The sequence below is a fragment of the Myxocyprinus asiaticus genome, chromosome 17 (genome assembly GCF_019703515.2).
Source record: "Myxocyprinus asiaticus isolate MX2 ecotype Aquarium Trade chromosome 17, UBuf_Myxa_2, whole genome shotgun sequence".
Taxonomy (NCBI): domain Eukaryota; kingdom Metazoa; phylum Chordata; class Actinopteri; order Cypriniformes; family Catostomidae; genus Myxocyprinus; species Myxocyprinus asiaticus.
The window spans coordinates 47,895,001-47,910,571 of NC_059360.1; the positions used below are offsets into that span (position 1 = coordinate 47,895,001).

The 15,571-nt window shown below is 36.4% G+C and overlaps 1 protein-coding gene across 1 annotated transcript in view; it reads left to right on the forward strand.

The window, feature by feature from the left end:
• Positions 1-14,968, forward strand: part of LOC127455186 (kunitz-type protease inhibitor 1-like) — a 17,598-nt gene extending 2,630 nt beyond the window's left edge. The window contains exons 3-11 of the mRNA XM_051722861.1: positions 380-537; positions 2,782-2,923; positions 7,183-7,353; positions 9,335-9,382; positions 9,517-9,651; positions 10,292-10,342; positions 10,458-10,628; positions 12,310-12,369; positions 14,067-14,968. Coding sequence (XP_051578821.1) covers positions 380-537; positions 2,782-2,923; positions 7,183-7,353; positions 9,335-9,382; positions 9,517-9,651; positions 10,292-10,342; positions 10,458-10,628; positions 12,310-12,369; positions 14,067-14,248 — 1,118 coding nt within the window. The 3' untranslated portion in view covers positions 14,249-14,968. The remainder of the gene's footprint in view (positions 1-379; positions 538-2,781; positions 2,924-7,182; positions 7,354-9,334; positions 9,383-9,516; positions 9,652-10,291; positions 10,343-10,457; positions 10,629-12,309; positions 12,370-14,066) is intronic.
• The last annotated feature ends 603 nt before the right edge of the window (positions 14,969-15,571 follow it).

Genomic DNA, 15,571 nt, shown 5'->3' on the forward strand with positions numbered 1-15,571 from the left:
TTGGCGTTTATTTTTTTAAATGTGAAAAGGGTCCAGTTGATTGGATGAAAGTCTGTGTGCTGTAAAGAGTATGCATTTTAAATTGTGTTAATCTGCTGATAGTTATGTTTGTCAAATGTAAAGAGTACACTAGAGTAGAACATCCCAACTGTGTAGAATCTCATTGTGTATCACATTTAGTATAAATGTCATTCATGTCTTTTGTATGAAATGACACTTTGTTCTATTAGCTCACTGATGTCCATCAGCTGATCTCCCACATACAAGATCCATCTTGCATTATGTTCTCACGTGCTGTGGCTTGCTTCATCTCTATCACGTTCTGTGCAATTCCCACAGTTATTGTTTTCTATTGCATAATGTTTTGATTTTCTTTCAGATGAGGAGGACAAACCACCGGTCGCAGTGGCTGGTCAAGACAGAGTCGTTCAACCTCATGACGATGTCACTCTTAACGGCATCGAGAGCACAGACGATAAAAAGATTGTAAAATATGAGTGGGATCTGGTGTCCGGGGATCTGCCAGTTGTCATGTCGGTGAGTAGGGTTGGAAACCGTGAACCGGATCTTGTTCGGAACCGGTTCCATTCTTTAAAAAATTCCGGAATCGTACGATCTTTGCAATTTCGGTTCCGTTAACGGTTCTCCAGCGTGCAATTTTCCACCGATGTGGCTGGAACGCCGTCCTCAAATACTCTGACAGTGTTTCTAGCAGTACATCTCTGAAGCAGCGCTGCCCTCGACTGACTCTACAGTGTAAAAATCGATTCCCAAAATAATTATTCAAAGGAGCCAGTTACATATGGTGCTTCCGATATAGTTCGATCCTCAAAAGAATCATTCTAATGAGCCAGTTCTTTTGAATCTACAGCGCGAAACATACAGCGTTTCCAGTATACAAGTAATCTTTATACTGATATGCAAGTAATGAATGTCCAACTCGAAACTAAATAAGAACTGTTGAAGTCTCACAAGCCTGAAGAACAACATTAGACAACAGAACACAGTCTAAACTATCTCTGGAACTGTTACTGTTTATTTAATGATGACCTGCGTCTCTATTAAATCAAGCAGTGCAGTTACTGACTGATTGTTCATATGACAATGTATAATTAAAGATACACAAGTTTTGTTGTAATAAGTGGGATTTTATAAAATAATAAATGAATTAACGAAATATGAAATATAAAATAGAGTAAGGATCTATTATTGGGTTGTATGTATATCTCTGAAAAGTCTGCAAACACACCTTTTACAAGAACTGTATTAAATTTATTTCTTATTGGTTATATCTGCTCTGTACAAATCGGAAATGATCTCATCATTTGGTAACAGACTGCAGAGGGTAGTAAATGCAACATGAATTGCATTTCTCATTTCTTTTTTTCTCTTTTTTTATTTTATCCCCTTTTCTCCCAATTTGGAATGCCCAATTCCCACTACTTAGTAGGTCCTCGTGGTGGCGCGGTTACTCATCTCAATCCGGGTGGTGGAGGACAAGTCTCAGTTGCCTCCACGTCTGAGACCGTCAATCCGCGCATTTTATCACGTGACTCGTTGTGCATGACACCGCGGAGACTCACAGCATGTGGAGGCTCATGCTACTCTCCACGATCCATGCACAACTTACCACACGCCCCATTGAGAGCGAGAACCACTAATCGCAACCACGAGGAGATTACCCCATGTGACTCTACCCTCCCTAGCAACCGGGCCAATTTGGTTGCATAGGAGACCTGGCTGGAGTCACTCAGCACACCCTGGATTCGAACTCACGACTCCAGGGGTGGTAGTCAGCGTCAATACTTGCTGAGCTACACAGGCCCCTCCGCATTTCTCATTTCTAAATAATTATTCAAAAAAAAAAAAAGTACTAAAAGAATTACTGGAATTGTTACTGGAACCAGAATCATTAAGAGGAACCAGAATCGTAAAATTCCCTACGATTCCCAACCCTATCGGTGAGTGTGTTCTGTTGGATGGTATGTTTTTATTTACAACTTCAATAAGGGTTTGTGCCTAGGTTCTTGTCGTGATTGAAGATAAGAAGACAACTGCACACAGTAAAACGTCCTCCTTTAAAAACTTTTAACATGTTTTGCTTCAATAAAGAGTCTGATCACAAGAGGTCAGCGCTTAACCCTTTAAGCTCAGATGGGCCCACGAGAAAATATAAATCATATAAATATTAATAACTACAGTCTTGACCAACACAAAATAGGTATCGTTTGAAAGATTAGAAGCTCTACTTTACAATACATGTAGACATTATGACTAAAACTGAACAAATGCTTTGAAATTTGCAGATAAATCAGAAGTGTTCCATTTTGTTAATTTATATTTAAAAAAAAAAATGTGTGATGTACATTTTATTGCAATCAGTAAAAACATCAAACTGATCAAATAGCCATGTGTCATATGTTGTTGGAAAGCGCTCAAAGAGTAGAATACAACCAGCCTATTTGTTTTACTCACACACAAATGTATTTGAAAATTATGTTGGTGTTGCTTATATGCCACATTTGCTTATAATATCACATACCATTACTTAGAGGAGGTGATTATCTTTCAAACGAGTCCACACACAAGGTAATCGGCTGTATTGATCATTAGATAATCCACATGAAGCACAATGTTACATATGACCACCAGGAGACTCAATGATGACTCAAATGGCACAGAATGAAACTTTGAAGTATGATACAGAACCAGTTATATAAGTTGATGAACTATGTGCAACATTAACATCTAAAGTCTCTTAACTGTTAATTATTTTCTCAGAAAACTTATTTTGAGGATGCAGTGATGATCTCCAATCTTTCTCCTGGGATGTATAAGTTCAGACTCACTGTCACAGATGATGGAGGACAGACAGGCTCGGCCGAAGTTTCAGTGTTAGTTCTGACTCCAGAACAGTCACTCCGTGAGTACATAAACACACAACATAGTTCAGCAAATCATTAGGTTTGGAATTCTTCATGCTGAATTACAAAAAAAATAAATAATAATAATTCTGCCCTAAATTTAAAGTAAAATGGGTTGTAAACTTCTATTTTTGTTGACTTTAAACTGACACATCTTGGCCAGAACCACTTTTCTTCATTGCCACATAAACCTCCTGAGACCCGAGCGCGACTGCTGTGTGCGTTTTCCATTTCTCTTTTAGATTTTTGTAACTAGTAGCACCTAATAAACATGCAAAAAAAAAATACATTCTAAAAATGTATGTCCTCATATGTGGACATCGGGACTAAGTTGTGAAATTTTAAATAACACTAAGCTATACAAAGTAAGATTTTTTTAAATCAAATTGTTCATTATGTTTCCAGGAGTGTTGATTATTTATGTTTTTGAGACGTTACAGACATTACATCACAAATTAGCATAATTAATTCTGATTTAAAGTAATGTCCAGCATCATCCAATCACTGCCAACCATGTTAAAATAAAATGATACATTATAAATTCTGAATCTATGTACTGATTATCATTGTCACATGTCTGTCAAACATGTTGAGTGATCCAAACATCATCTGCAGCCTGAAACTGAACTTTTGATCAGATTTTAGGAGTGAATGCACTTAACTGCATAGAGAGCTATAGGATGCTCCCTTGCTCCCTATTTAGTGCATTACTTAACCTCCAGTGTGCTGTCTGTCTGCACTGGTCTCAGAACAGTTTGAAATGCACCTTATTTTCATCCTAACTCCATATAAACCCTCTGAAAGCAACATTTTGCTTTCATCAATGTGAAAATGCACAGTAAATATAGAATGATTTGTGAAATACTAGCGCTATTGTCCACTATAATGGTCATTATGTTTATCAGTGTAGCGTTTCACGATAAATCGCTCAGATTTTTAAAATTGCACGTCGGATGAAACTAGAGACTCTAATCTTTTTACTCAAAAAGGTTTCAATGTAAAAACTTAATTCGGTTTTTTACCAGATGTAGTTTTGTTGCCATGTCAGGGCTGTAACCACAGTATACATTATATAGACAAGTATAGACAAGTCCCCCCCAATAATCAGATATGGCCAGATTGTTGAAGTTGATTATCTTGTTGCTGTTCTGCTGCAGTCCATTATGCACTGCTGTCTAATTGTCATTAAGTTGTTGCAGGAATAACATGGTTTAAATAAGTTTATTTTTACCATGCTCAGTAGTCTAACACTGCTCGTCAATGTCATATGAGATAGCCAATCAAATCAATGAAGGCGGGACTTAAATTTTAGAAGCTAAGCGGGAACCCCATGGATTATTCCAGTGTCGCGCATCAGCAAGCAGTTCAGGTTAAGAGTGTTAGTGTCATGTAAGATGTAAGTATCTAAACACGCAATATTTGACCACTGTTTTATGATTGAAATGTTATACCGACCGACATTAATGTCCAAGGGTGCAAATTATTCTCCATTTGGCGAAATTCACCATTTTAAATTGAAAATGTCACGTACAGTACGTGATTTGTATGTCATTCGTAATTAATTGTGAATGTGAAAACATAGCTAACAGTTTATGTGTCTTAAATTCACACATATTTTCACACTTTTTTGCATAATGTTGATTGGAAATGACATCCAAATAGTAATATTTCCCTTGATTTTTCTTTTTCTTCAAACATCACTTGCCACATATTTAATCTCAAGCATGCTCGTCTACCTTAACCATTTCATACGTACCATCACACATATGTGACTGTTAATAACTGGGCCCAGCAGAGAAGCATCACACATATGTGACGGTTAATAACTGGGCCCCGCAGAGTAGCATCACACATATGTGACGGTTAATAACTGGGCCCCGCAGAGTAGCATCACACATATGTGATGTTTAATAACTGGGCTCCGCAGAGTAGCATCACACATATGTGACGGTTAATAACTGGGCTCCGCAGAGTAGCATCACACATATGTGACGGTTAATAACTGGGCCCTGCAGAGCAGCATCACAGATATGGGTTTCTGCAACAGCCAGTTACGTTACAAGCTGCCAGATTCAAATCGGCTTTTGCGCCGACAGAGGCTGCACTGGTCAAGCATCTATAATTTATATTCGCTCAAACAGTTACTCATATACAGTCTTTTAAACCACAAAATAAATTTATTTTATATACGTACATCCAACTCATCACCAAAGTACCATGATAAAAAGTTTAAAGTTCGTATACGTACAGTCAATTCATCAAACGCGGTCTTCCTCTGATGCATGCTGCCATTTGTTTACATTAGTAGCGGTAGTCATTTTTCAAACAAACAACTACTCAAAGACTCTTCAAGCACTTAATATGTTTATTATATGCAACAAACAGCCAAATTGTTACCAAAGTACCATGATAACAGTTCACAGCTTGTATATGCACAGCCATCATATGCGACCTTCCCATGCACGCAGCCACGCATGCTGATTAGGTGCAGATTTGATTTTCATTCACACAAAAAGCAACTCAAACAGTCTTTTCAGGCATATAATATGTTTGTTTTCTGAAACAGAGAGCCAAACTATCACAAAAGCACCACGATAACAGTTTAAAACTTGTATACTCACAGTGAAAACATGCTGATCGAGTGTGATTATATGATGCACGCAGCCAAGTCTGTTTATATTAGTGCTTGTCACACACACACACAAAAACAACACAACACAATATCTGAGAAGTCAAAGAGTGCATATAGGCAAACTGGACTGCTGATACAGCTATAAAAATGGAATAAATAAAACAAAAACGGGACAGCAGACCCATTTGTTCATGTTTACTATATTATATACAGTATTTTGTGTTATGACAAGAAATCAAAAATTAAAAAAAGAAAATACTCTTCTAAACTCTGCCCCCCTCTACCGGCTGTGCAGTGTCACATGCAAAAAAAACTCACTCCAGGAGGCACAGCAGGGGTATTTAGACCTTAGTCACGAAAAGGTTAATGATAGTTACTAAATATAACTTTTTACTGTTTCATGTACTGTTGATTTACCCAGAATATTTTCCCTTCCTGTATGTGTATCAGTACTGAATATTCTTTGCTTTGTCTGGACCGTCAGATCACCATGTCATTATTTCTCATGGAAGTGATTCTGGAATTGTTGTCTGTGCCTGTTACATTTGCATGAGGTTTCATTGTTTCAGTAGAAACAAGAATTCACTTGCGCCGCAGTGATTGTGAAACTGGTGCGACTGGTTTTGCGGCTTGAGTTTCACAGATAATGAGCATTCCTGTCATTGAGAGTTTGTAAAAGGCGAGATCTTTTCACGAGTCTTTGAAAGTAACTAATCATCAAAAACGATGAAACAGAATATTAAACCAGTTTAAGTCAGTCAGTGATTACATTAATTCTATTTTTTAAAGTACAAACACTGGCCTAAAATGTCTTTGTTTACATTTGAATTATTCTTGTTACAGTTGAATTATTTATATTATTTTGTCTTTCTTTTAAGACCAGCTGTTGGCCAAATCATTATATGCATTGTGTTTTAAAAGTGTAGGCAACTTATTGATGGCAGGGAAACATGTTTGTAGCTCTAACTAATGGACAACTTGAAATCAGATGGATGTAATTGATGTTGTTGATAGAGCTTAAGAATTCTATTTAATTCAGAATATTCCTATATTGCTGTACAGTATTGACTAGTATGTACTGGGCAACTCATAACTATTTAATTCTTAAAGAACAAAACACACACAGTTATAGTGGTATGGTAGAAAAAGTCATGTATCTGACTTCTAGTTGGTTAAAAATTAAAATGATGCAAGCACAATTGTCACTTGTACCAAACCTAAAGATCATATCAAAGATTACATCATCTTCAGAATATTTCTCTGCAACTTATTTTTGCTTATTTCATTATATCTGAAGTGTTGCATTCATTTATGCATCTCTTCATTTTAGTTTTCTCTGAATCAGTGCTGGTTTGTTTTCTGTAAACCCGTTCACAAAGATCTCCTTATGCACAACTTCCTTTTTATTGACTCATAAATCAAGACTTAAACCTCTCTTGTCAGTGAAATGTTATTCATCCATGCCAGTCATTAATAGTTTCCAGACTTTCCACCAACAATAACTGCATTGATGTTTTAATGTTACTGTCATGTGTTTTTAACATTAAACGTACACTGTCTCTTTTACATCTTTACTGTTTTGTAAAAGTGTCACAAACAAGACTAAAGATTTTTTTCTCCCGTCAGATCACTGTCTGGTGCCGAAGAAAGAGGGTCCGTGTCGAGGGTCTTTCATGCGCTGGCATTACAATGCCATCACTGAGAAATGTGAGGAATTCAAATTTGGAGGCTGCAGACCAAACCTCAATAACTATCTGACGCTCAACGAGTGCCAAAACGCTTGTGACAAAGTTTCAGGTATTGAGCTTGTGAATGGAAACCTATTGAAAACTGTCAAATGTGGTTCATATAGGGGGTCTGGGTTTCTCAGCGAGTATTGACGCTGACTACCACCCCTGGAGTCGCGAGTTCGAATCCAGGGTGTGCTGAGTGACTCCAGCCAGGTCTCCTAAGCAACCAAATTGGCCCGGTTGCTAGGGAGGGTATTGCATGAGACGTACAGCGCCACCAGTGTAGTCTGATTCACTAACAAATGACTCTTATGAGCTGATTCTTTTGAATCTACAGCATGAGACATACAGCGTGACCAGTGTAGTCCGATTCCCAAACAAATGACTCTTATGAGCTGATTCTTTTGAATCTACAGCATGAGACATACAGCGTGACCAGTGTAGTCTGATTCACTAACAAATGACTCTTATGAGCTGATTCTTTTGAATCTACAGCATGAGACATACAGCGCGATCAGTGTAGTCAGATTAACTAACAAATGACTCTTATGAGCCGATTTTTTTGAATCTACAGCATGAGTCATACAGCGTGACCAGTGTAGTCTGATTCCCAAACAAATGACTCTTATGAGCTGATTCTTTTGAATCTACAGCATGAGACATACAGCGTGACCAGTGTAGTCTGATTCTCAAACAAATGACTCTTATGAGCTGGTTCTTTTGAATCTACAGCATGAGACATACAGCGTGACCAGTGTAGTCAGATTAACTAATAAATGACTCTTATGAGCTGATTCTTTTGAATCTACAGCATGAGACATACAGCGCAACCAGTGTAGTCTGATTCACTAACAAATGACTCTTATGAGCTGATTCTTTTGAATCTACAGCATGAGACATACAGCGTGACCAGTGTAGTCATATTCACTAACAAATGACTCTTATGAGCCGATTCTTTTGAATCTACAGCATGAGACATACAGCGTGACCAGTGTAGTCTGATTCCCGAACAAATGACTCTTATGTGCCGATTCTTTTGAATCTACAGCATGAGACATACAGCGTGACCAGTGTAGTCCGATTCCCGAACAAATGACTCTTATGAGCTGATTCTTTTGAATCTACAGCATGAGACATACAGCGCGATCAGTGTAGTCAGATTCACTAACAAATGACTCTTATGAGCTGATTCTTTTGAATCTACAGCATGAGACATACAGCGTGACCAGTGTAGTCCGATTCCCGAACAAATGACTCTTATGTGCCGATTCTTTTGAATCTACAGCATGAGACATACAGCGTGACCAGTGTAGTCCGATTCCCGAACAAATGACTCTTATGAGCTGATTCTTTTGAATCTACAGCATGAGACATACAGCGTGACCAGTGTAGTCTGATTCCCAAACAAATGACTCTTATGAGCTGATGCTTTTGAATCGACGATGCCAACCATTCTGCACGACCAGTGTTCATCAGATTCATGAACGATTGACTCTTATGAGCAGTTCTTTTCAATCTACAACTCAAAACATGCATCGCTATAGTACCTCCCGAACGGATGACTCTTATGAGCCGATTCTTTTTAGTGAATGAAAAACTTACTGAATCGAATGTAATGCATTCCCTCATGTCTGACTCGAAATAAAGCAAGAATTGTTGTGTTATCAATATATATATATATATATATATATATATATATATATATATATATATATATATATATATATATATATATATTTATAAATAAAAGTGTGTAAACCTTCCTTTTGCATCATTTTTGCAACAGGCTGCTGCTGAGGGCAGTAAACACAATAAGAATTGCATTTCTTCTTTCCAAATATTGTTTCCTTAAAAAGCACTAAAATATTTGTTAATTGAATCAGAAACAGAAACGTTCAATTTCCTACAATTCCAATCCCTAAACATAAACAACTGCAGCATGCCACCAAAACAAACGGCTAGCTCTAAAATGTCCAAACGGATCACTAATAGAAGGTATCACTGCTGATATTTGATGTTTTATCAGGAATATTTTCTTACTATTGCAGTTATAAACCCAAACCCATCTGAAAGTTTTGGTCCAATCCACGATCACGGTAAGTTCTTGAGTGCAAACGGCAACAATGAATTGAATTGTAGCATGCTCATATTTTATTTAGCATTCATTTTTTATTTAGGAAAGAACTTTTCTACAATGTTTTGTTTTTCTCCATGTTTGTAACGTGCACAGGTGAACAGTGTGATGAGGCGTGTGGTCCAGATCAGTTCCAGTGTTCTAATAAGTGCTGCATCGAAAAAGCACTTGAATGTGATGGAGTAGCGCAGTGTAGTGATGGTTCGGACGAGGAAGCAGAGTGCTCCAACTGTGAGAACATACACTATATATTTGTTGTTACACACTTCACTTTTAAAAACTATGGATGTGAACAGAATAAGATAATCATGCCTAGTCTTATTATTTCCAAACAGTCTTTAGAAAGCAGAATGAAACTGTAATAATGTGAAATTCAGGGGGGTTTTTCTACATTTTTACATGTTTGCTATTTGACATTTTCCACGGACACCTGTTTGAAAAGCCCTGCTCTAGCGAAATGATGCAACATCATGAATTTGCATAATAAAATCAAATTTAAGGTGCATGAGTAACGGTTGTGTTTATGTTCATAATTCATTTGTATTTTATTCCGTGAGTAAAAGCGTCCAATTACAGAGTATTATTGAGATAAAGTGAGTAATATGTTGCAGTTCAGGGGATCTTTGCATGTCGGCACACCTGTGACTCATTTTCCATAAAATACTGTTTTACCATTACTTTGACTTTCTGTTTAAATGTGTAGTAATTATCAAAATAATCAGTGCATTTTTCATGTAAATTTGTGTCTTTCATATTGTCATAACTTTAGCCAATATTTACAGTAAATGTTCTCTATTTCTTAAATATTATTTTACTGGATAATAAAATGTTGCTCAAGTGATATAACAGTATTTCCTCTGTTTCTGTTCAGTGAAGAAGAAGTTCGGGCGATTAATTGATCTTCCACTAGACACATCTAAAGGTGATTTATAGTTTGCTCTGTTACAATATACGATAAATTACTTTTACTGCCTCATCTCTTTTAAAATGATGATTTAATGAACATGAATTAACGAGTAATTAATTCCCTCTTACAGCTCATTGTGTGGAGCAGCCAATAACGGGTCCCTGTCGGGACAGTTTCACGAACTGGTACTATAATCCGTATGAACGCCGCTGTCTTCGCTTTAACTTTGGAGGTTGTGGCGGCAATGAAAACCGCTTTAAAACGGAGGAGCAGTGTATGGCGTCATGCGGTTCAGTGAAGGGTGAGCTTTGCTCAATTATTGGCCACCTTTTAATGTCTCACTATTTGCTTTTTATGTTCATTGACTACTTGGCATACAGTTTGTCCAATAGTGAGGCCCATAACGGCCGCAGATTTCCACAGAATTGAAACTGAAAGATCTACACCTCTCTGTATGAATTATTTTGGCTAACTTGATGATGATTTCAGCTGCAAAACTCTCAGCTCTGTTTGACACATTTTACCTTGTTTAAATGCATTTGGCAGAATTTTGTTGTAATATTTTTAAATAAAATTTCAGCTTTAATCCTTTCATAGCTTGTCATACTGTTGCGTTACCCTCAGAGACTCAACATTTGTTTACAGCAATTAAATCAACAACAGCTATTTTTAATGATTAAAAATGGTTCAAAACGACACATTACAGTGGCTGACACTCTGAACTGTATCACAGCATCAGTTTTGGTGGGTAAAATGCATATTGAATGTCACAGCTTGAGAAAGTCAAACAATAGTCGCCTCAAAGCAAAATGTGAAGATTTCCCCATAGACTGCTGTCACACAAAATTCACTCCAAAACAAAATATCCTTATAAATCATGTTATAAATGTTATAATCAGTGGCTTCCTAAAAACACGTTCAAGGAGGGTCAAATTAAATACATCAAAAACTATGATTGGGTCCTTGAAATGGAGGACAAAACCTGCAAAAATAATAAATAAATACATATTTGTGCATAAATAAATATATAAACAATTAAATGTGCGAGGAGATATACAAATTAGAGGTTGACCGATAGTGGATTTTGCCAATACCGATAACTGAGTTGGTGGGGAAAGGCCGATAACCGATTAATCGGCCGATAGTTTTTAAAATTGATTTAAAGAATGTAAAAAAAATTGGATTATTTATTATCACAGGTAAAGAGAAAGAGTCCAAAATGAATAAAATCCCAGATTCAGTTTTTTGTTCAACCAAAATCCCAATAATAACCAGAAGAAATTAAGATTTGGTGAATAACACGGGACTTTTAAGTATAAACAAGCTCGAAACACACTGGGGACTCTTATTTTGAAATTACTAAATGATGAAAAAACTATCGGCAACTATTGACAGATTTTTGCCGATAACTGATAGTTCCAAAAATCAACTATCGGCACCGATTAATAGATAAAAACCGATATATCGGTCTACATCTAATACAAATAATTAATTACATAAATATACGAACATTTAAATGTGTGAGAAGATATACAAATAATTAAATAAATACATAAATCACACTGAATAGCATGTTGCGCAAAGGAAAAATAAATATGGAACTACTTACAGAAATATAGAAATGTAGAATTTAAAATTAACTTTAAATTTTGCATTTCCCCAACCATTTGTTTGTTTTATATTGTATTATTTTTGCATTGATCGGTGCTTTTATTTATTTAATTAATTATTTGTATATCTCCTCGCACATTTAATTATTTATATATTTATTGCACGAATATGTGGGTTTAGACATTTATTTATTTGTGTTTTTTTTATTATTATTTTGTCAGGTTTCATCCTCCATACTTTAACTCATAACGTTATGTTGTCGTTAAGAAACGTGAGGCTGTAAATTCGCTTAGCTGCTCAGTGTTGTTTTCACACCATTGCTTTGTATATGTTTAGTAAAAACAAGTTTATGTTTATTTATTTATTTCCAGACACTGATGTGTTTGCCAGAAAAGCACAGTTTGACAAGCAAGAGAGCAAGAATCATACAGGTAACGCTGCTCACCAAAACTAATTTTATAAAGATTGTACATAAATATCTTGTCATCACCTGCCTTTCTTTCACATAGACACATTTTGCAATACATTACTTATGGGAAACATATTGTGAATTGAATTGCAATACTATACAATGCTATAATATATATAAATATAAAGCTGCAGTGTGTAATTTCTGCCATGCATTATTTTTTTTCAATCTTTTTCATTCCTGTGGACGTCCGTAAAACAAGCATTTTTTTTTTTTTTTTTTTTTTGTATTTTGTTTTGTTTTTCCTTTCCAGAAATTACACTAATGTTGATTTTAAGCTGAACAGTTTAACCTCTTCAACTCTGGGGCTTTTTTGGCTGCTCCAATTGTTCGTAAATAATATTGTATATGTTTAAAATCTTATGATGAATTGTTTTTTTTTTAAATCTTTTTTTACTAACTTTGTAAGCATGTAATTCTGGTTTTGTTCACCCCGTCTCCCTACAAAAAGTCTTATTTTATTCCACTAGATTTCAGAAAGCACTAGAAAAAAGAATTTTGTCTCTATCATCTTCCATCACAATATACAGATCTGAAATGTAGGTGGCGCTCTAACTCATTTCAGCCCTCACAGATGTGCTCGTCCATAGACATTCAGTCTAATTTTCAGTTCAAGCACCACCCTCATTTTCTCATTGAATATCTCGGCCTCTGAGTGGACTAGAAGATTAATCTAGACGTCATTAGAAAGCTGAGATCCTCCCCTTTGTGATGATATATAACATTTTATCATCAGTAGTTGATAACATATATTTACCATGTTTAGCATGCTTTACCTGATGGACCGCATATTTTGTCCTGGACATCCAAGATATAAAATTGTTTTATGTTTCACACAAGCAAGCTCACAGACAAGTAAAAAAATGGCTAATTTTTTAGAGAACTTCCTAAGGTAAAAGCAGATATAAAGTTTTCAGCTATTTGGGGCTTACAGAAGCAGTTATCGGCACATTATAGAGATGTTTGTATTTGATGACTTACCGATATCATATTTCACTTTGTGATTCTTTTGAAAATCGTTCAAACTGGTATATATGGCAACAAAATAAACTATACAGTCGCATTCCTGAGAATGAGAGCTTTCATTTGATATATGACTTGATTTGTCTATGTAAGGGCTATTTGAAGGACTTATATATTCATATTAATATTTCTACTTCATGACCTCTAGGTGGCGCTGATTTGCGACCTTAATGTTTTCAGGCCTTATTTTGTTATTTTAAGTAACAAATGCAGAAGTGATGGTTACTTATGAAAAGTTAAGATTCTAAGCTTTCAAATGATACCCCATATGCCTGACTTTTGTATTCAGAGACTTGTACATTTTAAGCGTAAACTTTTTTCACGACATAGCGCCCCCTTTTGGACCTGCTGGCGGTTCCGCAGAGTTGAAGAGGTTAATAAGCAGAGTGATTTACCACTGAGCTATATTTAGATCGATTTCTCCTAAAAATGTAAACACCATGTCTCTGTGGCGCTATGAAAACATTCCCCGAAATTTGTCGACCAGTGGTGTGAGTTTGGGGCGGGACTATCTGTTTGTACAACCAACAGGGTTTGAAAACAGTGATTATTTTTGCAATTACAGAAATGGTAAGGCTACAGTTACTAAAATGTGTTGACTTATCATGACTTGTGTGTCTCTCCGTCTGTCACCAGCTGCCATCGCCATCACCATACTGCTGGGTGTCGCCATAGCCAGCCTGCTTGTTGTTATCGCATGTTGCCTAATGAAGGGCAAGAAAAAACATCAAAGCAAACATCAGCTCATTGCATTTAACAACGCTCACACCTACGAGAACGAGAAACTGGTCTACAACAGCACCACTAAGCCCATCTGAACGAGCGCCGCACGTTATTAGGGCGCAAAACCGTACCATAGCTTTTGATGTGAAATATGAATTCGTATATGCTTTAATTTAAATGTATTTCTTCACTTGGTTGGATTATGTTTGTTTTGAGTAGACAGGCTGGTAACTGTACAGCATGGTAGCTGGATTGTTTCTTCTACGTTTGAAAGCCACACTTCTCAGAGAACTATGCAACTGATGGCTTTTCTTTGATCGAGTTTATATATTGGCTAATTTGGCTTGTTCTCAGGGGTAAATATTTGATTAAAATCCAAATCATGACCACACAAAGTTAAGTCAAGATTCAAGTCATTTACTTGTACTTCAGAATACACCTGTTTGAAGGTTATGGATGGTTTTCTTTTTAACTAGCTCGATTATCAGTAACTATGAAATTCTGCCTGTCAACATTTACGCTTAAACACATGATAACATTGGATAACTGCTTAGAGATAAGTTACATATTTTAGAAATCTTTATTTTTGATGTTTATAAACTCCTTTTGTACTTGTGATCTTTTTAAATGTTCTGCCTTTTTAGGAAACTGGTGTTATGGCATATATGACAGAATTGTGATGAAAATACATATACATACATATATATTATACCCCCCCCACAATGCAAAGTTGTACATAGTTGTTTTTTATGTCTTTTATGATTTCTTAGAGCCACTAATCTTTGAGAGACTCAATAAAGCTGAAGTGTACAGACTTCGTATGCGTTTTTAGTGGTACATTTGATGTCTATTGCTCATCTCATTTAGCTGTTCTTTCAGAACTCCAGTCGAAAGAGATTATGCCCGTGGCCTACTCGCTCGGAAGGGCAGAGCCCTGAAGGGAGCATGGCATTACTGTATGAATACCCTTTGCCTAACAGTCTTGCGGAAGAGCCCCTCGTGGAAAATACTCATTTTGTTAATTTAGTTTGGAATGGCTTTTCGAGTGGCGTCTCCTTCCTGCCGTTCCCTTAAAATGGTGCAAAAATGCAGTTTGGTTTTGGCCCTTGACCTATAGAGGGCGCCGTCGCATCTCCATTCAAACAGTATTTCATTCAGAAATTTCATCTTGGCCTCAGATAACCAGGAGTGTCAGTTATGTAGGTCCATGTGTAGCCTAATATTCAAAATGATGGTCTGTGTACAATATGATAGTACACAGAAAGGCCTTGTCAATCACGATGGACAACAAATCCTCTTAATCAGGAATTTCAGCTTCTTCCATTAGGATGACACTGTAGGATACCAAAGACCACAAAGTTCATTTATAAAAACAACTTTTGTTCCATGTGCAATAGGCCTTCTATAAAAAATAAAAA